Source organism: Dipodomys merriami, unplaced genomic scaffold, assembly GCF_024711535.1.
Source record: "Dipodomys merriami isolate MVZ:Mamm:240054 unplaced genomic scaffold, mDipMer1.0.p SCAF_28, whole genome shotgun sequence".
In the NCBI taxonomy this organism is placed as follows: domain Eukaryota; kingdom Metazoa; phylum Chordata; class Mammalia; order Rodentia; family Heteromyidae; genus Dipodomys; species Dipodomys merriami.
Genome location: NW_027204270.1, coordinates 16,142,620 through 16,166,068, shown reverse-complemented (window position 1 = coordinate 16,166,068; position 23,449 = coordinate 16,142,620). Strand labels below are relative to the sequence as shown.

Sequence of the window (23,449 nt, the reverse complement as noted above, 5' to 3'; positions counted from 1 at the left end):
CAGGCACACCTCTTCCACCAGGTGTCTGCCTTCCAAAATCTGCAAAGGCTGGAGTGAAGTCTGGTCCCCGAGGCAAAATCCGAGGATCCAAAGTTCGCATTGGCAATTTGGGTTGGTTGATCTGCATGAAGAAGCAAAGGAGCGTTTAAGATACACATGTTCTACAGTATGCAGTGCCAGAAAATTAACCTAAACTTAAAACAAAGTTAATAGCTAACGTACAAGTAAGCATGGCTTCTAAGAAATTATAATTCCAACCTGAGACATGGCAGCTTCTTCTGGGCTTGCCTCAAAATCTTTAGGACAACATGTGGTCAAGTTTTCAAAGTGAGGCAAAACACAGCCAGCACCCACCAGATGCCTAAGAATGGTAAACGACACCAGACAAGCTATTTTTGTGTTGACCTGAAATAGGGCCAAATTTTGGATTTTTAAGAGAATATACACTAGGACAGCAGAACACTTATTTATAGGAATCATGCTATCATTCATTTGGGGTTTGATCCTGTCAGCTTAAGGTCAGTAAAGCACGTACACTAGTGGATAAAGTTTTAAAAGATTATGCTTCATACATATCTAACAAATCATCTAAAATTTTGCCTGGCCAGCCTTGTTTGTTACTATGAGATATGAAAAACAGCTAACATGATGATGGACTCCAGCAAAGCTACTAAGTAGCTCAGTGAGAGTCAACAAATAACTGAAGCCATAAAAAACAAAAACAAAAAAAACAAAACAAAACAAAAACCCATTAAGGTAGCAAGACAGGAAAAAGTCTTGTATTATTTTTTGGTGCCAATTCTGGGTTTTGTACTCTTGATCAGGGCACTCCCTGAACTTTATTATTGCTCAAGGTTAGTACTCTACCATTTGAGGTACAGCTCCACTTCGGGTTTTATGGAAGTTAACTGAAGGCAAGAGTCTCACAGACTTTCTGCCTGGGCTGCCTTTGAACTGTGATCCTCAGATATCAGCCTCTTAAGTAGCTAGGATTACTGGCGTAAGCCACTAGTGTCTGACCTTCTCACTTCATGCTTATCAGGCAGATGATTTAACACTTGAGCCAACATCCAATATACAAAATTGGATCTCCTTATCTCTGCTATTCAAATTACAGGCATTAGCTACAGACATGACTAGAAAAATATTTCCTAAGAGAATAATTTAATTCAATGGGTATTATACTTGCCCTCAGAGGCATTGAAGTAGCCTCAAAAGTAGTACCAGCATCAGTCATCAACTATCCTCACAGACATACTTAAAAGAGAGGGCTTAGATATATTCACAGAAATACGAAAGCCTGCTGCTATGGGAATGAAACAAAAGTAAGATTAGCATAAGCAGCTGCTGCTTACCGCCACTAGATACAAGTGTCTCATTCTATGACAGTCAATAAGGAATATAGTTCATCTCCAAAAATACTGTTGGATGGGGTCATAACTCAAGGGTAGACTACTTCCTGAGCATGCTTCAGGCCTTGAGTCCAATACTCAGCAATGCCCAAAACAAAACAACTTCAAATATAAATCACCAGTAGTGCAACATCTTTGATTTACATTTTTTTTTTTTTTTTTTTTTTGGGTCCGGTCGTGGGGCCTGAACTCTGGGCCTGGGCGCTGTCCCTCAGCTCTTCAGCTCAAGGTTAGCACTCTACCACTTGAGCCACAGCGCCACTTTCGGCTTTTTTTTTCTTTTTGCTTATGTGGTGCTGAAGAATCGAACCCAGGGCCTCAGGCATGCAAGGCAAGCGCTCTACCACTGAGCCACCTTCCCAGCCCTTGATTTACATTTATATGTTTACTTACTATGTAAGCAGATGTATCCGACTTTATTCCTTTTAATTAATAAACACTTGGATTAATTTTCTGTGTAGCCACATGTAGAGGGTTAGAGGTGTGGCTAAAGTAGTACTGTGTCAGCCCAAGCAAGCAAAATAAGTGAGTATAAGGCATTAAGTTCAAACTCTAGATTTAAAAAATTCCATGTATAAGCAGAAAGGATGTCTACCTACATTGCGTAAGATTGGGGACTTAGTCAGTGGAAATAACTGTTAGTAAAAATGTGTGATGAACCTTATTTGACTTATGACTTCCAGTTATTTAATCTGCCTATACTTGCCCAGGTTTCTGACCTGTCACCAATGCTACTATATTCAATGATGAAACTTTAGCTGAGTGAGGAAAGATTTCTATCAATTTGGCTATCTCCAAACAAATACAATTTTTATTAAGATTAAAGCAAACAACCAGTAAGTATAGTAATGTATGCAATGTATGGAAAAACCTATAAATTCAACAATGTTTTGGGAAAATCTGATGTCTGAATATTACATATTTTTATTTAAATGTCATCTAGTCTACAGTTCCTAAGAATTCTTCATATTTCATATATTTGCACTGCAGCTTACCTTATCAAGAACCACATCACTGATGGGAGGCAGGCCCTCTGGTTTTTGTATACAGGCTGGCATAAACTGAAAGTCTAGTAGAAACTCTCTGTCATACTGCTTCTTGCCTTCATTATCAGTAGGCTTCCAGGATTCTAAAGAGAGGGATATAAGCAGACAGTTTTTCATACAAACCAGACTCCAAAGTCTGCTGTGTTTTGTAATGAATAAACACACCCGAAAAATCAGAAGCAACACTAATCTATACATGAACAATTTTTGGGAGGTAGGCAGGCACTCTACCATTTGAGTTAACTATCAAGTCCCTTTCTGAACTGTTATTTTCTGAGTTAGATTCTTCTTTAATGCCTGAGTTTCAATCCTTCCACTGTGTTGCCCAGCACTACTGAGGATCAACAGTGCTAGGCACTTTGCACAGCCAGTATACTTTCACAACAGGATAACAGGCACATGCCACTGCACCAATAATTGAGATCAGGTTTCACAAATCCTTTGTTGCCTTAATTGGCCTGTAACCTCAAACCCTCTGGATCTTCACCTCCACAAGTAGCTAGGATTATAGCTTTGAGCCATCACAACTAGCTCATGTAAAGACTTTTTTATTTTTTTGGGGGGATCCGGTTGTGGGGCCTGAACTCTGGGCCTGGGCGCTGTCTCTCAGCTCTTCAGCTCAAGGCTAGCACTCTACCACTTGAGCCACAGTGCCACTTCCAGCTTTTTTCTTTTTGCTTATGTGGTGCTGAGGAATCGAACCCAGGGCCTCAGGCATACAAGGCAAGTGCTCTACCACTGAGCCACCTTCCCAGTCCCGACATGTAAAGACTTTAAACTACTACCTTTCATTTTCTTCTGATACTTTTGGATATTAAAACTGTGAAACAAGAAGAAACTACTTTGCATATTAAATGAGCTTTGGGCCCTGGACATAAAGGATACTTTTGGTGTTCACATAGCAATGTTATTTTAGCGACACAAAACACACCAAAAAACCCCACAACCACCCCCTTGCACACAAAACCAAAGATAATGAGAAGGCTAACCAGATACATACACATATCTGCAGTATAGCCTGGAACTTTCCATCTTCCAGCCTCAGCCTCCTAGAGCTAGGATTACAGAGGTGTATGCCACTAGGCCCAGCTTAGCTAACATTTTAAATATAAATTTTACATTTTTTTTAAAAAAAAATCATAGCACTTTAACCTTGCTACTATTAGTATTGTACCAGTTATCACTATTCAATCCCATTCTTATTATATAAAACTGGAGAACGCCTACAAAAGGTTTTGTTAAATAAAAGCCATGATTATTTAAATTAACAAAACTCTTATCAAAATGAAGCACCAGGTCACATCATAGTAGCAGACTGGATCATCTACTACCAGTTCCTATTGTGGAGGTTATAGGCCTACAAACAGTCCGTAAGAAGTTTAGTTTCAAAAATCCTTATTACCTTATAACATCATATACTAAAAAGTAGCATATAGCATCTAAATTTTAAAATAAAATTTGCACAACTTTAGTGCTGGATACTATATTCCACAGGTCAAAGTTAGTTGGTCAATTACAGTTGGGCTTTCTAATTGTGCTCTTGCACAAGCCTGTAATCCTAACTGCTCAAGAGGCTAAACTTTGGGGCTGGGAAGGTGGCTTAGTGGTAGTGCTTGCCTAGCATGCAAGAAACCCTTGGTTCGATTCCTCAGTACTACATAAACAGAAAAGGGTGGAAGTGGTGCTGTGGCTCAAATGGTAGAGTGCTAGCCTTGAGCAAAAGAAGCTCAGGGACAGTGCCTAAGCCCTAAGGTCAAGCCCTAGGACTGGCAAAAATAAATAAATAAAACTCAAAAAGAGGCTAAGATTTGAGAATCGTGATTCGAAGCCAGCCTGAGAAAGAAATTCTATGAGACTCTTTTTTTTTGGGGGGGGGGGGGCGGAGGGGGGTCCGGTCGTGGGGCCTGAACTCTGGGCCTGGGCACTGTCCCTCAGCTCTTCAGCTCAAGGCTAGCACTCTACCACTTGAGCCACAGCGCCACTTCTGGCTTTTTTCCTTTTTGCTTATGTGATGTTGAGGAATCGAATCCAGAGCCTCATGCATGCAGGCAAGCACTCTACCACTGAGCCACCTTCCCAGCCCTCTGTGAGAATTTATCTCCAATAAACTAAAAAAAGCTGTATATGGCACTTGGTTCAAATGGTAGAGTGCTCACTTTGAGCAAAAGAAGCTCAGGAACAATGTCCAGGCCCAGAGTTCTAGCCCCAGGAACAGCAAACAAACAAACAAACATTTTAAACATTGCAATATAATCTCAATTTTCTAACAAAGGATTGGTAGTGGCTACAGGTACTTGGTGATTTTGTATGAGTTTACATTTACAAAAGTGATTTCAAAATACTGGGTTCTATTACTCTGAACATCACTCTATTTTTATTTTATTTGTTTTAATTAATTAATTAATTTTTGGGTCGTGGGGCTTGAACCTGGGTCTGGGCGCTGTCCCTGAGAGCTTCAGCTCAAGGCTAGCGCTCTACCACTTGAGCCACAGCGTCACTTCTGGTTTTCTGGTGGTTTATTGGAGATAGGAGTCTCACGGTCTCTCCTGCCCGGGCTGGCTTTGAACCACGATCCTCAGATCTCAGCCTCCTGAGTAACTAGGATTACATGAGTGAGCCACTGGCACCTGGCTTTCATTTTATTTTTTTTTTTGGTGTGGGGCTTGAACGAATTCAAGGCCTAGGCTGTCTCTGAGGTCTTTTTGCTCAAGGCTAGTGCTCTACCACTTTGAGCCATATTTCAGGCTTCCAATAATCCAGTCATACTGCTTGGCTGATTTACAGAGAAAATTCTTTAGTAATTCCTGTCACTAAACTGAACTTTCAGAAAAGAGCATCTAAGGGAACACGGCATATCTACACTATCTCTTTGAATTCAAATGGATGAAATTAAATTTCTCTTACTGAATTCTAACACCCTAGCACTGTTGGCCTCTCTTTGGCAGCTGCTCTTCCAATGCTAGTAAAAGTCCTGGAATGCCTGCATCAGATACCAATTTCTATCCATGAAGATTTGCTAGACACTGATGTTCATCTCTGCATACCGCAAATATTATCACGTGATGAATCTCTTCCTTCTATCCCCTACCTCTATGAGAAGGCACTATTTCTTTAGGATTATAATAACAGAGGGAAGGGAGAAGGGAAGAGGCACTCAGGAAGACAGGGATAAACTTACCTGGCTTAAATGGGAATGTGACCCCATCAGCAGAGCCTGGATTATTATCAACAGAGCTTGGATTAGCATCTATTCCTTCACCCTCAGAAACATTCTCAGCACCATTACGTACAGGCTCAGATTCTTCTCCATTTTCTTCCATAGCTTTCACTCTTTTTAGATCAGAGGGGTGTCTCTCAAGATGAAACCCTTGGCTCATTTTATCTTGTTCAGATTCAAGTGGTCTGTCAATTGAAAGCTCCTCTTCTGCTTTAGGCTAAAACATAAGTGAGCACAGATGTTATTTCTTTTTTCAAGTGTAAATATACGTGAAGACCTATACTTACCCTCTCAAAAACATAAGAAAATGTGCCACTCAAGATAAGAATGCCCATGTGCTCAGTATACAATATTAGAATGATGAGTTTTTAAAAAAACACTTTACTCATTTCCCCACATGGGATAAGGCATACAATTCAAATAGCTACTGAAATGCTTGAACATGTGACTAATGAATCTAAAATGTACCAAAGATTAGAATAGAAAGAACTGTTAATCCTTGGAACTTAATGAACATGAAAGAGTTCTAGTCAGAAATCTAAAACAAGCACTCCTCTTGCCACTAAACTCAGCACATATAAAAAGAAACACTAGAGAGTATATTTTAGAGCTGTACTTTGGAAAGAAACAAGATCTTGGGGTAACTAAAGATCTAAGTTCTCTAAAGACAAACACTTCTCATATGACAAGGAGGCTCATTAGTTAAAGTCAGCACATAAGCACACAACATTCATCTATCTATGACAGGACTGGAGCTTGAACAGCCTGGGTGCTGTCTCTGAGCTTTTGTGCTCAAGGCTAGTGCTCTACCACTTGAATCATAGCTTTACTTGGTAGTTAATTATAGTCTCACAATATGGTTTTGAATCACAACCCTCATATCACAGTTTCCTCAGTAGCTAGGACTATAGGCATGAGCCACATTGCCCAGTTCAAATATATTTTTAGAAGAAAGGAAGAATTGAATTTATACCTTAGATTATTTCTGATTAGGTATCTCATGTTAGTATCAAAGAAGATAGCTTTCTAAGGGCTTCGTGAGAGATCACAATTCTATTCAGTAAAGTTTACCATGAAATTTAGGTCTCTCTTTTTTCATTATGAAGGTGGGGACTATGATAACAATACTCTGGAACAAGAACTTAGAGGAAAAAGGATCCAATAACTTCATACTAGAAGAAGTAAAAATTAGGGTTTGCTTAGCACAGCATTGTGTGAAAGGGCATCCTATATGCCGGGAAGTACTTTACCTTACTTATAGAATTATGCTTAAGAAGTGAGTGACATGGACTGGGAAGTTGGCTCAGTGGTAGAGTGCTTGCCTCGCATGCATGAGGCCCTGGGTTCCATTCCTCAGCACCACATAAGCAGAAAACAGCCAGAAATGGCACTGTGGCTGAAGTGGTAGGGAGCTAGCCTTAAGCTGAAGAGCTGAGAGGAAGTGCCCAGGCCCAGAGTTTAGCCCCCGTGACCGACAAAGAAAAAAGAAAAAGAAAAAGAAAAAAGAAATGAATGACAAATTCTTTATTACACAGGAGATAATTTTGTAAATCTAATCACAGAGAAAAGATACAAATAAAAATATTCAGCAGAAACTGATTTTTATTTTTGGTAGTACTGGAGTTCAACGTGATGATCTTAGACTTCCTAAGCATGTGCTCTTAAAGTACTGATTATGCCTCTGGCCCTGATTTTTTTTGGTAGTTCTCTTTCAGATAGGTCTTCACACTAAGTTCAGCTTTTAGTTGAGCAGGGATTTTACAGAATTATTTTGCTCGTGCTGGTTGAAGTCTTGATTCTACAAGGAAAGTCAAAGTTCCTGCAAACACACACACACACAAACACATGCAAACACATTCCTACCCAGAGAAGGGAAAGTATCCTGAATATCAGCAGGCTGAAGCATGAGGATTGACCCTGTCATTCAGATGCTGTCTCAAACAAAATTAAACACAGACATAATCTAACAAAGTATTTGGAAATGATTTCTTTGTTCTGAAATTCTTTTAGAAGAAAGTATCTTTTAAACATGGAGAAAGACAGATTTATTGATAAAGAATCATAAATAATCAAGAATATCACAGTCTAAGAAGTGGCAGCTCAGTCACTCATGTCTATAATCCCAACTACTTGGGCAGCAGAGACATGAGAGAATCACAAATTGTAGGGATCCTATTCTTTACATCCCACTCTTTTGCCTGTCCTGGGACTTCAACTCAGGGCCTGAGTGCTGTCCTTGAGCCTTTTTGTGCTCACGGGTAGTGCTCTACCACTTGAGTCACAGTGTCACTCCTGTTTTGTCTGAGTAGTTTATTGGAGGTAAGAGTCTCAGTAACTTTTCTGCCCAGGCTGATTTTGAACTGTGATCCTCAGATCTTAGCTTCCTGAGTAGCTAGGACTGTAGGCGTGAGCCAGAAGTACCCAACAAGGATTAGCTGGGCATCGGTGGCTCATGCCTGTAATCCTAGCTACTAAAGAGACTGAGATCTGAGGATTGTGGTTCAAAGCCAGCCCAGGCAGAAAAGTTCCTGTAGGAGACTTATCTCCAACTAACCACTCAAAAACTAGAAGTAGCATTGTGGCTCAAGTGGTAAAGTGCTAGCCTTGGCCACAAAGAGGCTTAGGGACAGTGCCCACACCCTTAGTTCAAGTCCCACGATCTACCCTGAAAAGGGGGATGGGGGGGGGGGGGGAGAATTGTTTCTCCAAGCCAAGCCAGGCAGAAAAAGTTTATATACCTAATCTCAACAAAGATCTAGATGAGGTGCTATGTACTAACTGTATCCAGGAATCATCTAAGACCCTATCCTTAAAATAACATCTCACATACACACACAGGCAGACATGCACGCACGCGCACGCACACACACGCACACACACACATCTAGAGGTGTCTCTGAGGTAAGGGCAAGTATGAAACCGAGTTCAAACTCCAGTACCAACAAAACCAAATAAACATCTGATAGGTATGATGGTGCCTGCCTATAAGACAAAGAGAGAGCTGCAGTTCAGAAGTTCCAAGTCAGTTGGGGAGAAATAAAAGTCAAACTTAACCTCAAAATGTAAGTGTCAGGCCAAGTGCCAGCAATTCATGCCTATAATTCTAGCTATTTAGGAGGCTGAGATTTGAGGATTGATGTTTAAAGGCAGTCTCAACTCATCTCCAATTAATCACCAGAAGGCCAGAAGTGGAGCTGTGACTAAAAGGATGGGAGAATTCTGGCCTTGAGCAAAAAACCTCAGGGATACCACCAGACCCTAAGTTCAAGCCTCAAGACTCACATGTGCATGCACACACCCACACACACACATACAAGCTTAGTAACAGTGCCCAGACTCCCCCTCTCCCTGAGTTCAAGACCCATAATTGGCAAGAAAATTAAAAGAAAACCCTAACCCAGGTATGATAGCAAATGCCTATAATCCTTGCTACTTGGAAAGCAAAGGTGATTTTCTCAGCAGTCCTGTGCTTAGAACTCAGAGCCTCACATTTGCTTAAACAGGCATTGTACCGTGAGCTTCCATACTCTCAACCCTCAACACAGTAAGTTTTCCAAGTATAAGAAAAACATTCTGACAACTAAGGATGTAATGCTTGATGAACTGTCTAAAAGTTTCTAAATAAAATTAAAATGCTTAAACAGTGATATTCACTGAAAATCTTTCATCATATTGGCTGTAATTAAAAAGATAAAATATTTGTAATGATGTAACAACAGCAACAATAACAAAAGCCTCAAAACGAGTTGACTGTATTGTGTCCACGCCCACACGCATGTATGCCAGCACTAGGGTTTGAACTCAGGGCTTTGGCACTGCCCTTTAGTGTTTTTGCTCAAGGCTCGTATTCTACCACTTAAGGCACAGTTCTACTTCTAGCTTTTGCTGGTTAATTGGATATGAGTCTCCCTGACTTTCCTGCCCAGGTTGGATTCAAACTGAGATCCTCAGATCTCAGCTTCTTGAATACCTAGGATTATAGGCATGAGCCACTAACACTTGGAAGGCTACATTTTTTTTTTAAAGGCTGAAAAATATAAGAAAGGGAGTACACCTCATCAGTGGCAATGAGGCATCTAATATTTAATAAGCTACTCTAAAAATTATATTAGGAACTGTACAAGATTAGATTTTCTAAAGAAAAATGAACAAATACTTATTAAATTTTATTTGTAAACTAGAAGATTAGGAAACAAAAGTGGCTTCTTCTGTTAGCCAGAAGGTCAAGAAATGACTTAACTTCTCATATTAGAGAACAATAAGCTAAAACAATTATAGAAAACTGATTTATGGGACACTTTTTTTTTTGGGGGGGGGGTCCAGTCGTGGGGCCTGAACTCTGGGCCTGGGCACTGTTCCTCAGCTCTTCAGCTCAAGGCTAGTGCGCTACCACTTGAGCTATAGCACCACTTCTGCCTTTTTTTTTTTCTGCTTATGTGGTTCTGAGGAATCAAACTCAGGGCCTCATGCATGCTAGGCAAGTGCTTTACCACTGAGCCACCTTCCCAGCCCTTATGGGCCACTTCTGACCTATGACTTTTTTGTAAAGCATGCAAGATAAAAATGGTTATTTTAATATAATGTTTTCATAATATACAAATTCAAATTCCAGTATCCACCAACTAAATTTTAGTGGAATATAATCATAATTCACTCATTTATACATGGACTGCTTTGGGGCTAAAGAAGCAGAATTGAAGAGTTAACAACAGGTCTAAATATTTACCATTCATACTTCATGGGAAAAGTTTGCTGTTTTAGGAAATCATATCAAATTACTCTGATATCAATCTAGGCAAAAGGATAGGATGAACATTTGAAGGTAGGAAGTTCTATTCCACCCAGTTAATAATAGCTTTATAGCTCTTATGAAATGTAGCCATCGATCAAAGGAATAGGAGACACAAAGGAAGAAAAAACTCCTCTTTGAATCTAAAGAGAAACTAGTTTAGGAAGCTTATAGGCATACCAGAAATATAGAAATATATGTGATTCCCATGTCTCTAGAAAGTATTTTATTCTCTGTAGGAACAGCATTTTCTGGTTAAGCTGCAAGAATACATCAACTACTTGTACCTCTACTAACAGTGCCAAATCTTACCCTGATACCCACAATGAAATCACATCAATGCAACTTTTTAGTGGTTGCTATGGGGTTAACTGTGACATCAACAGAGCATCATATTAAGGTAATGGTGGCACAAGAGAAGTAGTTGTTAGCTGTTAGCTGCAGCAAAGTATTTTCAATAGATGGAAAAAAAATCTTATGATGTAAATTCACTTAAAGTTACCTTAGATAATTTATATATCTTAAATGTAATCATTTAAATATTATCATTTTATCTTCAGGAAAAGTTATTTTAGTAGATTATAAAAACAGCTTAAGGTCAGGCACGGTGGTCCTTTTTGTAATCCCAGAACTCAGGAGGCTAAGGCAGGAGGACATCATCCAAGCCAGCCTAGTCTATATAATAAGGTCCTGCCTCAAATCAACAACAACAAAAAAGCAAAAAACCAAAACCCCAAACAAAAACAGAACAGCTTAAAAATCAAGATGTGGTGGTGCACACCTGTAATCCCAGCACCTTCAGAGGCCAAGGCAGAAAGATTCCAAGTTCAAAGCCAGGCAAGTTACACCACAAAACACAGGACCAACAAAATAAAACAAAAAGCAAAAGAATAGCTTAAAGATAAACTTCCATATGTAACCCAAAGGACATGGAGATCACAAACTATGGAATGATTATGGTAACTTTTAGGACCAGATTCCTTCTTCCTCACATAATTTCTTGAGGTTGGCTATTTTTTAACCTACAGTAAAATTTGGTAAGGCTTATTTAAAGATAGACAAATGACATGAAGAAGTTTTATTACTGGATGCAGCTTCTAGATCTCCCTCTATTGTACTGGTATACTTTACCATCACTGCAAATGAGGCCCTGGGTTCGATTCCTCAGCACCACATAAGAAAAAAGAAAAAAGCCGGAAGTGGCGCTGTGGCTCAAGTGGTAGAGCACTAGCCTTGAGCTGAAGAGCTAAGGGACAGCGCCCAGGCCCAGAGTTCAGGCCCCACGCCCAAACACCCCCACCCCCACCCCCCAAAAAAAGAAATTTTCAATTAGGAAAAGGGGAAGAGTAAAAATTTGGCCTTCTGGTCAGGCAGATATTAGGGATTAAATCCAGGACTTGTAGTATCCTTATATCCTTATAGTATTTGGTCACTTGAACCATTAGCTCATTTAAAAATTATTTATTGGGCTGGGAAGGTGGCTCAGTGGTAGAGCGCTTGCCTTGCATGCATGAGGCCCTGGGTTTGATTCCTCAGCACCACATAAGCAGAAAAAAAAAAAAAACCGGAAGTGGCGCTGTGGCTCAAGTGGTACAGCGCTAGCCGTGAGCTGAAGAGCTGAGGGACAGCGCCCAGGCCCAGAGTTCAGGCCCCACGACCAGACCCAAAAATAAATAAATAAATAAATAAATAAATAAATAAATAAATAAATAAATAAATAAATAAATATTTATTTATTTATTGAGTGGCACTGGGGTTTGGTTTGGACTCAGGCCTGTGCTTAACCATTCCACCACTGATACTACAGCCTACCCCTTTTAAAGATTCAGTAATTTCTCAGATGGATCCCCTCCACCCCACTTGGCCTGGACCACAATCCTACTTACACTTACCGAGTAAGTAGGATATGGAATAATAGGCATATGTTAGTTATCATGCCCAACCCACTGGCAAAGATGGAGGACTCATTAGCTTTTGTTGGGGCTGGCCTCAAACTGTAATCCTCCTGATCTTCACTTCCTGAGTAGCTGGTGTGACAGGCCTGAGCCATGGTGCCTAGGCCCAAAAGGTTGCCATTTAGAAGATGGATTTTTGAATTCAATGAAACTAAGCATGTTATTAAAAATCTTTTAAAAACTCTATAGTACAAAGAAAATTAGCTTCAAACTTAGATATATCAAGTTGTGCTGGAAAAATACTATCTTTTAAATACCATATATAAACATGCCATATGAAAAGACAATCGACAGTGAGCTAAAGATACTTGCTGCTACTTACCTCCAATTCTGCCTCCAACACCTCTTCAGTGGTTCGGTTATGGTCTTTTGGTTTCTTCCACATCTTTGGTGCATTAATAACTGTTTGCACTGAAATATAAGATGAGACCTGTTAGTTACTACTGCACAATCATGATGGGAATTATTGGGCTTAAGTGATATTTACATTCAGCATAATAAAAGGGAATTAATCTTTATATAGAAGAGAGTTGGATCATCAAGTGAACAAGTATGGAAATGTAGCCCAGAGATTTTGATGACACAATGTCTTAGACATAAATTCAAAAGCTTTGGGTCCTCTTACATGAGGACAGGGCACATCTGGTTCATAATTCTGGTGGGACTGGGCATCACTAATCTGAAAATCCAAAATCCAAACTCTAAAGCATTCAGATTTTCTGATTAAGACTGTTTGATCAGCATACTGGGTACAAATATTTTAGAATTAGAAATACTTCCAGTCCCAGGTACTTCAGATCAGAGATATTCAAACTGGCTCGTGAGCCAATTCAAAACTTGGGTCTACTTCTATTAACTATGTGACCTTAAACAATTTACACTTCTCATGCCCCTGCATAATTCAACAATGAAATTTAGACAGTGAAGATTCTTGTAGATTGTAAGAAAACATTATGTTCAGAATTTAGTTATTTAAAATTTTTCTAGATGACAAAATGGCACCTCAAGTCAAGTTTCACTGGATAGGAGGCTCATTTCCTTTAAAATAAATGTCATCAGGTCTAAGTTTTTTCACAGTGGTGGTAGAGCTGGAAAAATAGGTACTATGTACTGGATTATTCTAAGTAACTACAGATAAAGATTGAATTTACAAAGGTCTTTTGTTCTCCCCCAACCCATCTCTCTCTAGGGTTGTTATGCTAGGATACAAACCTAAGGCCTTAGGCATTCCAGCAAGAGCTCTACCAGTGACTAACATTTCCAAAAGAATTTTAAAAATTCATCCAGCCTATGAAACATAATAATTTACTTAACATGTGTATATAAAACCATAGTAAGTAGAAAATATTATACAGATAGAACATACTAAGTAGCGTGTGAAGAACAAGGAAAATGAGACATTTAACAACAGTACAGCAACAAGAGTAACAACAACAACAACAAAAAATAAACTGTAAATCTTCATGACATACCTCAAACCACATTTTCTTTACTCTTCCCCTCAGAAATCAGAATGAAGAGGAACTATTAGATCAGCTGTTATTCTTCCTTTCTGGCTGATCCAAGGTAAACCACTGAATCCAAGTAGGGAAACAGTAGTTGTTTTTTTAGTACAGAGTATAGAGATCTAATGCCAAATGACAGTGTACAATGCAAGCTACTGTCGTAGTACTACTGATCAGGAGATGCAGTAAAATTTGGGTTAACAGCAAGCAGTGCTGGGGGTAGGCAAGATGTAGGGGAAAGGTCTGTGGAGGGAGAGTGAGGTAGAGAGAAAGAGAGGAAACAAGGGAGGAGAAGAGAGGAAGAAGACTCCATGATTTATAGGGCAAAATAAAACTGAGGATGCTAGACTTAAGAGACAGTCATAAATTTGTTCTTTCCTTTATAGTCAATTGCACTCAATTTTGTTAACTGAACAAACAATAGCAATTCTGTGAAATATTATTAGTAATAGTAATACTAGGTAGGACTGTAACCCAGGATCTCACATTTGCTAGAAAACCACTTAGCTACACTGGCCGCCCAAACAGATCCTACTAGCATTCCCAAAGAAAAGACAGTGTATACATCTTATCTTTCATTAAAGCATCATGTACAACTTACAATCTTTGTGTAGCAGTCCTAAAATCCAGACCTTAAGAGAGGCTGAAAAAAGACTTGTCCCATGAGAATTTTAATTTTTTTTTATTTTTTTGCCAATATCACAGCATGAACTCTGGGCCCATCTGTGATTTCACTTAGCTTTTTCCATTTATGGCTCAATGTGCTTTACTAACTTCCTAGGTATTTCTCAATCCATTCAAACTGAGAAGATAGAATATTATAATCAAGTCTGACAGAAGTCAGAAATGTTGCCTACTAAGTAGGATAGCAGACATTACTCCTATGGTTGGCAAAAATGTCCCCTCATGTAAATGAGTTAGTCTTTTTTTCTAATCATAAACAAAAGACTGTGGACTCCCCAGCACCACACATAAAAGATATATCCAAGCCAGGTGGGTCTCAGTGGCTCACACCCATAACATTAGTTACTTAGAAGACTGAGATCTATGGATTATAGCTCAAAGCCAGCCTGGGCAGGAAAGTCTGAGACTCAAGTGACAAAGCACTATCCTTGAGCACAAAAGACCAGGGACAGTGCTCAGGCCCTGAGTTCAAGCCCCAGGACCAACCAACATACACACATGCGCGCACACACACAACATATATCCAATGAACAACTGTTACACAGCACAGAAAGCAAGCCACAAAAAAAATCCTGTTTCATCTTTGATAATAACATGAACACAGGATTATTTTCCTTCTAGTATTTAAAAATTACAGTCATATACATACTGTACTTTTGTTTTATAAGAGAACAACATTTTAAGCCCTACAGTTTAGTAGGAGCTAAACTAATTCTGCCAAAACCTCTATCTACATGTCCAGTCTGAAAATTTTTGTTCCTGCTGCTTAGAATTCATTATAATTATGAAAAAAGGTAATTTCAAAGCAAGTTATAAAAGGTACAATTAAAGTTTAAAAAATAACACATTGAAGAACCGTAAAAGAGCAAAAGGTGCATGGTTTTAGAGCCAGGCACTAGTGACTAACGCCTGTAATCCTAGCTACTCAGGAGGCTGAGATCTGAGGACCACAGTTCAAAGCCAGCGCAGGCAGGAAAGACTGTGAGACTCTTATTTCCAATATACCACCAGAAAACCGGCAATGGCACTCAAGTAGTAGAGCCCTAGCCTTGGGCTGAAGAGCTGAGGGACAGCACCCAGGCGCACAGTTCAATTCCTATTCGCAACCCCACACACACACAAAGTATGTGGTTTAAAAAACTAATTTTAAGCCAGGCGCTGGTGTTTCATGCCTGTAATCCTACCTACTCAGGAGGCTGAGATCTGAGGATTATGGTTCAAAGCCAGCCTGGGCAAGGAAAGTCTGAAAGACTCTTATCTTCAATTAATGACCAGAAAACCAAAAGGGGCACTGTGGCTCAGGTGGTAGAGAGCTAGCCTTGAGCTGAAGACCTGAGGGACAGTGCCCAGGCTCAGGGTTCAGGCCCCACAACCGACACACACACACAAAAAAAAAAGCAAAAGAAGCTTTTTATCTGCACTGTTAACTCAGGACCCTTCAAGAGCCTGGGAGCCAATACCTAAGTATTAAGGATCATTTCACAATGATTTAAGAAACTAATTTTCATTTAAGAAAAAGCTATTAATTAATACATAGGTACCAAAACTGGGGAGAATTTAGGGTAAACTAATTTGGTAAAAACATTGAGGACAAGATGGTTGCATTAAGAATACATATGGAGGGGCTGGAAAGTTGGCTCAGTGGTAGAGTGCTTGCCTTGCATCCCTGAGGCCCTGGGTTCGATTCCTCAGCACCACATAAGCAAAAAGAAAAAAGCCAGAAGTGGCGCTGTGGCTCAAGTGGTAGTGCGCTAGCCTTGAGCTGAAGAGCTGAGGGACAGCACCCAGGCCCAGAGTTCAGGCCCCACGACTGGACCCAAAAAAAAAAAAAAAAAAAAAAAAGAATACATATGGAGGTGTGGAGGTGCACAGAGGAACTCAGAAAGCTAGGAGGCTGGAGCAAGAGGATCTGATGTTCAGAGCCAACTGGGGGGCTGGGAAGGTGGCTCAGTGGTACAGTGTTTGCCTTGCATGCATGAGGCCCTGGGTTTGATTCCTTAGCACCACATAAGCGGAAAAAGCTGGAAGTGGCGCTGTGGCTCAAGTGGTAGAGCGCTAGCCTTGAGCTGAAGAGCTGAGGGACAGTGCCCAGGCAGAGTTCAGGCCCCACAAAAAAAAAAAAAAAAAAAAAAAAAAAAAAAAAAAAGCCAACTGGGGCTACATAGTGAGACCATGTCTCAAAACACCAAATAATAACCTAAAATACTAAAATAAAAATAAAAGAGAACATGGACTATTATCTGCCTGGCTCTATAAAAAAGATTTCTTTTAGTCTGTAGTGTCATTATAGTTGGTTACCTGTGGTTTATACTGCAAGTTTTTTAATGTTTATTCAACAATAAAACAGGTACTTTTTGGTTTTGTTTTGCTTTTCTATGTTCCAAGACTACTTTTGGGGTTGAAAGGAGATTTAGAATTTTCTTCTAACAATCTGATAACAAGAATGAGAAGGCAATGGGGCCCTAGAGCACTACCCTTGAGCCAAAAAAAGCAGCATCAGAGCCCAGGCACTGAGTTCAAGCCCTATCCCTCCCCACCAAAAAAACAAACAAACAAACAAAAAAAGAATGAGAGATGTGAAAGAGTCTGAATTGAGCAGAAAAGGCCAAAGGTATGTGATTATATAAAAGCCAGGTATAAGACTCTGATTATAAAGTCTCCCTTCTAGCTCTCCATTATTTTGGAATACAAGAACCACTTCCTAGATTGAGGACTTGAGATTAATGTGTCAAAACTCCAGATCTCTCCTGTACTGAGGCAATACAAACTGAAACTGAATGTTTATTAAGATAACACATGTCACTATTGAAGTGGGGGCAGGGGGAGGCACAAGTAGATTGTCACAAGACTGTACAAAGAATAGAATGTTCCAACAATGGAACCTTTAGAGAGTTCCTACCTCTTCATATCTGGTTTCAAACTTTTCTCATTCATTCCTGACATTTTTCACATTTTTCTTTTACTTCTTCCTTTCCTAAATTTCTGATTCTTTACGTTAGCACTAAATGATTCTATCATATTCAGTATCTCTGTCCTTCAACCTAGTGATAGACTAAAATCTATTCTGTATGTTCCCCTACTCATTTTTATTTCTTTCAGAAATTCTCATGGGAATCTAGAAGATGTCATGATTTATCTAAGAAACTGGTGAAATAGAAGGAACAGGTGAGAAAACATGAAGTTTTTTAGTGAAGATGAACTGGCAAAAAATTTTGATAACATAATATGTTTGTGCTTGGGGACTGCTCTTTGGCATATATGTAGACTTGATAATTACATTTTCCATTACAGATTAAAAACAGACTGTGTACTCTGACTGCTTCCTAATAAGTTTAGATAGTGTGAGATGGTCTTTCTCATGCCCTAGCATTGGAAAAAGAAAAGTATAATAAAACAAAAAATCTACCCTTAAATTCTGTCAAAAATAGACATTTATAAGACAATTTAATTTTTTACCTCATTTTAATATTTAAACACTGTCAGAGCCTACTCTAATTACATTGATATTCAATAACAACTTTTCAGTTTCATATGTATTTTTCTTGCAACTTGTTCAGCTATTTAAAAAATTTACTATCCTATAGTTATTTCCTTTCTTGTACTTCCTTTGACTTTAATTTGATCTTCTTGTAATAGTTTCTTTAGGGAAAGCAAAGGTCAACAATACATTAACATGTTTCTCTTCTAAACTAAGCAGTGGCTTAAACTTCTATTTAAACACTGTCTTAGCCAGGCACCAGGAGCTTGAACCTGTAAGTCTAGCTACTCAGGAGGATGAGATCTGAGGACTGTGGTTCCCCAGAGGGAAAGTCAGCAAGACTCAATCTCCCAAAACCCAGAAGTGATGTTGTGGCTAGCCTCGAGCACAAAAGCTCAAGGACAGTGCCCAAGCCCTGAGTTCAAGCCCCAGAACTGGAACCCATTAGTAATGTTGCTAGGCAGAAGAACAGATCACTAAAATGTCTTCTTAATGCCTTGTTCCTATGAATATGTAGCCTTACATAACACCCAATGTGATAAAATTAAGCATCTTGAAATAGATTATTAACCTGTATTGAGTAGACCCTATGTAATTAGGAGGATAATTTTAACTGAAAGTGAGAATCAGAGGGAGACTGTAGAGGGTATGTTTCTGGCTTTGGAGAAGGAGGAAGAGGTACCAAGCAGGAACATGAGTAGCCTCCTAAGGAGGGAAAAGGCCAGATTCTCCCACAGACCTTTTAAAGGAAGAAGGAGGAAGAGGTACCAAGCAGGAACATGAGTAGCCTCCTAAGGAGGGAAAAGGCCAGATTCTCCCACAGACCTTTTAAAGTCTTCCCTATACTTCAACTACAGCCTAGAAAAACTCAATTTAGATATCTGGTTTCCAAATATCAGATAATAAATTTATGTTGATTTAAACTATTAAATTCATTGTGATTTATCACAGCAATAGTAACTATGAAAAATATCTACAAAATTGTTCTATATTTGGGTTTCATTTTCTTTGGTGTACTTCCTGTAACTTCCCCTTTGAATTTTTCTTTGACCCTTGACTTACATAGAAGTACGTGATACTATGTTATTTAATTATCAAGTTTTTTTTTTTCGGGGGGGGAGGGGTGCAGATTTACCAAAGTTTTTTTTTTCATTAAGTTCCGTGTAAATTGAATTTTGTGGCTAGAGAACATACCTGCTTCATTCACTTAAATCTTTTTAAATCATCAAGTCTTGTTTTATAAAATAATGCAGTCAATTTTGGTAAATATATCATACATTTAAATCAATGTAAATGATCAGTCTCAGTGTTCACAGAGTCAACTAAGTGAAGCTACTGATTATGCTTTGATATTCCTAGGTTTTGGTTTATGGATTTTTGTAAGTTGTGTGCTTTCTGCTTATGTGAATTCCTTTCTCTACTTCTGCATACACGAGTAGGACAGAAGCAGTATTAATGACTTCAGGATTTTGCCTATTTTTCTATGTCACTTAGGAGTCAGCATCAATTTGTTTTCATTAAGAGTTATGTGTAGGAGCTGGGAATGTGGCTTAGTAGTAGAGTGTTTGCCGGCATACATGAAGCCCTGGGTTTGATCACACAGTACATAAAGAGAAAAAGCCAGAAGTGATGCTGTGGCTCAAATAGTAGAATACTAGCTTTGAACATAGAGAGACTTAGGGACAGTAGCCAGGCCCTGAGTTCAAGCCCCAGGACTGGCAAAAAAAAAAAAAAAAAAAAAAAAAGAGTTATGTAATATCACTCATTTATGACCAAATGCCATCAAGTATTTAAGAAGCAGAATCTGTTCCTAACTTAGAAAGAGGTCTGCATTACCCAGATACCAAATATATGGTAATTATTCTAATCCTACAAAATAATGTTTTTCATGAATTTAGATGCAAAAATAAAAAAAACTTAAAAAATCCCATAATATTTTAGAAACTAAAATTCAGTAATATATAAACTTAAAATACTAAAGTCAAGGGGCTGGGAAGGTGGCTCAGTGGTAGAGCGCTTGCCTTGCATGCATGAGGCCCTGGGTTCGATTCCCCAGCACCACATAAGCAAAAAGAAAAAAAGCCGGAAGTGGCACTGTGGCTCAAGTGGTAGAGCACTAGCCTTGAGCTGAAGAGCTGAGGGACAGCACCCAGGCCCAGAGTTCAGGCCCCACGACCAGACCCCAAAAAAAAAAAAAAAAAAAAAAACCAAAGTCAAAAAGTTACTAGGCAGGGCATTGGTGCTTCAGGACTGTAATCCTAGCTGATCAGGAGGCTGAGATATGAGGATCACAGTTCAAAGCCAGCCTTTTTGCAAGAAAGTCCATGAGACTATTATCTCCAATTAACCACCAGAAAATTAGAAGTGGCACAATGGCTATAAAACACTCACCTTGAGCTGAAGAACTTAAGCACAGTGCCCAGGTCCAGAGGTCAAGCCTCATGACCACCACCAACAACAACAAAAAGTTACTTAGCTGGATGCCAGTGATTCAGGCTTATCCTAGCTACTTATGGGGCTGAGATCTAAGGAGCCAAGTCAACCAGAAGACAAAATCCGAGATACTTATGTCTAATTAACCAGTAAAAAGCTGGAAGTATCAGTATGGTTCAAGTGAGAGAACCCCAGGCCTTGTGTGGAAAAGCTAAGCAAGAATTCAAGGCCCTGAGTTCATGCCCCAGTATCAGGGGAGAAAAAAGATAAAATAGGGCATTTTGTTGACAATAAGTTTTTAACTAAATGTATGTAGTTCAGTAAGGGCATCTTTTGTGTTAAAACACATTTAAAGCAAAATAGTTTAATGCCCATAGTATGTCTTTTTTTCAGGAAAATTCCTGTAAGCTTCCAACTATGCATTCAGTAACAAAATTTAACATTGTAGTGGTTCTTCTTTGGTGTGTGTGTGTGTGTGCGTGCGTGCGCACGCGCGCACTCACACATGCACGTATGTGCTGGGACCGGGACTTAAACTCATTGCCTGGACACTATCACTTTGCTTTTTCCGCTTAAAGCTATCATCACTGCTCCCCTTAAGCCACAGTTCCACTTCTTGTTTTGTGGTTAATTGGAGCAAAAAAAGACTCTACACTTTCCTGCCGAGGCTGGTTTCAAATTACAATCCTCAGATGTCAGTTTCCCGAACAGCTAGGATTAAAAGTGTGTGCCACTGGCACCCAGCTCTTTATAATTTTTGTTTTTGTTTTTGTTTTGGTCCGGTCGTGGGGCCTTAACTCTGGGCCTGGACGCTGTCCCTCAGCTCTTTAGCTCAAGGCTAGCACTCTACCACTTGAGCCACAGCGCCACTTCCGGCTTTTTTCTTTTTGCTTATGTGTTGCTGAGGAATCGAATCCAGGGCCTTGAGCATGCAAGGCAAGCGCTCTACCACTGAGCCACCTTCCCAGTCCCTATAGTTTTTGTTAAACAAATAGAAAACTTACTAACAGACCATTATTATAGCACAGGTCTATAGAAAAGGCAAATATATAAAGACCAAAGTGGAAATTACCTGGTGCCAAACTTGGGTTTAAGGGACTAGAACTGGACGGTCCAAGCAGCTCTAGCTGCCTGTTCACTGCTCACTGAGGCACACCAGGGCTCACATGGTACACATCTATAACACAGACTGGACACCAGCTTTCAAATTAGACAGAATATGAGCTGTTGACTCCACCATCATATATGCTTAAGCTGGAAAAATGTTGCTAAATCCAAGTTTTTGTCATCACAGTCCAGTTCATGGTATTTCCAGGTGAGGAGATAATGCTTTGGGTAAGTGTTCAGACTAAATTTTCCAGCTTTGCTAGGTCATTGGTTTTGCTCCAGAAGGGGATGGAAAAAAGAAGAAAATGTGTGTCTGCTTTTGCTGTACTCCTCATGCTTTAACCTGTCTGGTATATTTGCCTAACAATTTGCTTGTACTTTTATTTCCCATTCCCTCTTGTGTAACATCACTAAGATTATGTCCTCCCATGGATATTCTTCTCTTTTCATTTTCTTTATTTCACTATTTCTTCTCCAAAGCCATGGTGTTTATCTCTGTTCTCTAAGAGTAGCAAAGGATGATGACAATTTTACCATAATAGCCTTATTCACCAATGTACTCAAAATTATTTGTAGAATGTAATACGAATACAAACTCAACTCATAAGTCCCATACTACACATTTCTATAAAGTCATTAAGACCTTCTCCCCATTTGAGCACAGCTCCAGTGGCTAATACCTGTTATCCTTGACAGTTCAAAGCTGGAAAGGAAAAATCTGTGAGATTCTTACCTCCAATTAACCACCAAAAAACAGTAAGTGGAGCTGTGTCTCAAGTGGTAGAGCATTAGACTTGAGCAAAAAAGCTAAGGGACAATATCCAGGCCTTGAGTTCAAAATACTGTTGAACTGGCACACACGCATGCGCACGCGTGCACACACACGCGCGCGCGCGCGCGCACACACACACACACACACACACACACAGATTAAAATTATGACAGTTATGGAATCAAGTTTTATATAATATTGAGTTTCTGGCCAAGTTCTGAATGCTACCTCATAAATAATGATTACTATTTTGATTCTTTTGCATTAAGAATAGTATATAGTATCTCATCTTACACATAAGAATTCTGGCTCAGGTCTGTAATCCTAGCTTCTCATGAGGCTGAGATCTAAGGATCTCAGTTCAAAGCCAGTCCAGGCAGAAAAGTCCCCATGAGACTCATATTTTCAATTAAACCCTCAAAAACCAGAAGTGGGTCTGTGACTCAAAGTGGTAAAGCTCTAGCCCTGAGCAAAAGAGCTTAGGGATGGCGCCCAGGCCCTGAATTCAAGCCCATGACAGGGAGAGAAAAAAAAGAATTCTAGAATGAAGAGAAATCTGAGAATGATACATTTTGCTTTCCCTTATTATAGTTCTTCAGGATGAATATATGACTTTGAACTCCTGTCACTGCCTGTTTCTCCAATAGTTAATTTATGTGAACATTACATTCATCACTAATATAAAAACTCAGTAAGAATTATTTTAAAGCCAGATGCTGATGGCTCACACTTGTAATCCTAACTACTCAGGAGACTGAGATCTGAGGATCAAGATTCAAAGTCAGTCCAGGCAAGAATGTCTTTGAGACTCTTATCTTCAATTAACCACTCAAAAGGCAGACATGCAGCTATGGCTCAAGTATAGAATGCTAGCCTTAAGCTAAACACTCATTTCAAGTGCCAGGACAGACTGGAAGGCAAGGGGGGTGGGCAGGCAGGCAAAGTCTACACGCACACACTCAGAATTATTTTACATTTTTATTGCTTGACTTAAAAATATGTTAACAGCCGGGTGCCTGCTGGTGGCTAACGCCTGTAATCCTAGCTACTC

The 23,449-nt window shown here is 39.5% G+C and overlaps 1 protein-coding gene across 17 annotated transcripts in view; it reads right to left on the bottom strand.

Annotated features, from left to right (window-relative positions):
• The window catches only part of Eif4g3 (eukaryotic translation initiation factor 4 gamma 3), a 234,209-nt gene that overhangs the window by 85,373 nt on the left and 125,387 nt on the right, over positions 1–23,449 (bottom strand). For all 17 annotated transcript variants that reach the window (XM_070037719.1, XM_070037734.1, XM_070037733.1 and 14 more), the window contains 4 exons: positions 12,742–12,830; positions 5,637–5,892; positions 2,408–2,541; positions 2–121 (listed from right to left, as the gene is read on the bottom strand). In XM_070037719.1, coding sequence (XP_069893820.1) covers positions 2–121; positions 2,408–2,541; positions 5,637–5,892; positions 12,742–12,830 — 599 coding nt within the window. The remainder of the gene's footprint in view (position 1; positions 122–2,407; positions 2,542–5,636; positions 5,893–12,741; positions 12,831–23,449) is intronic.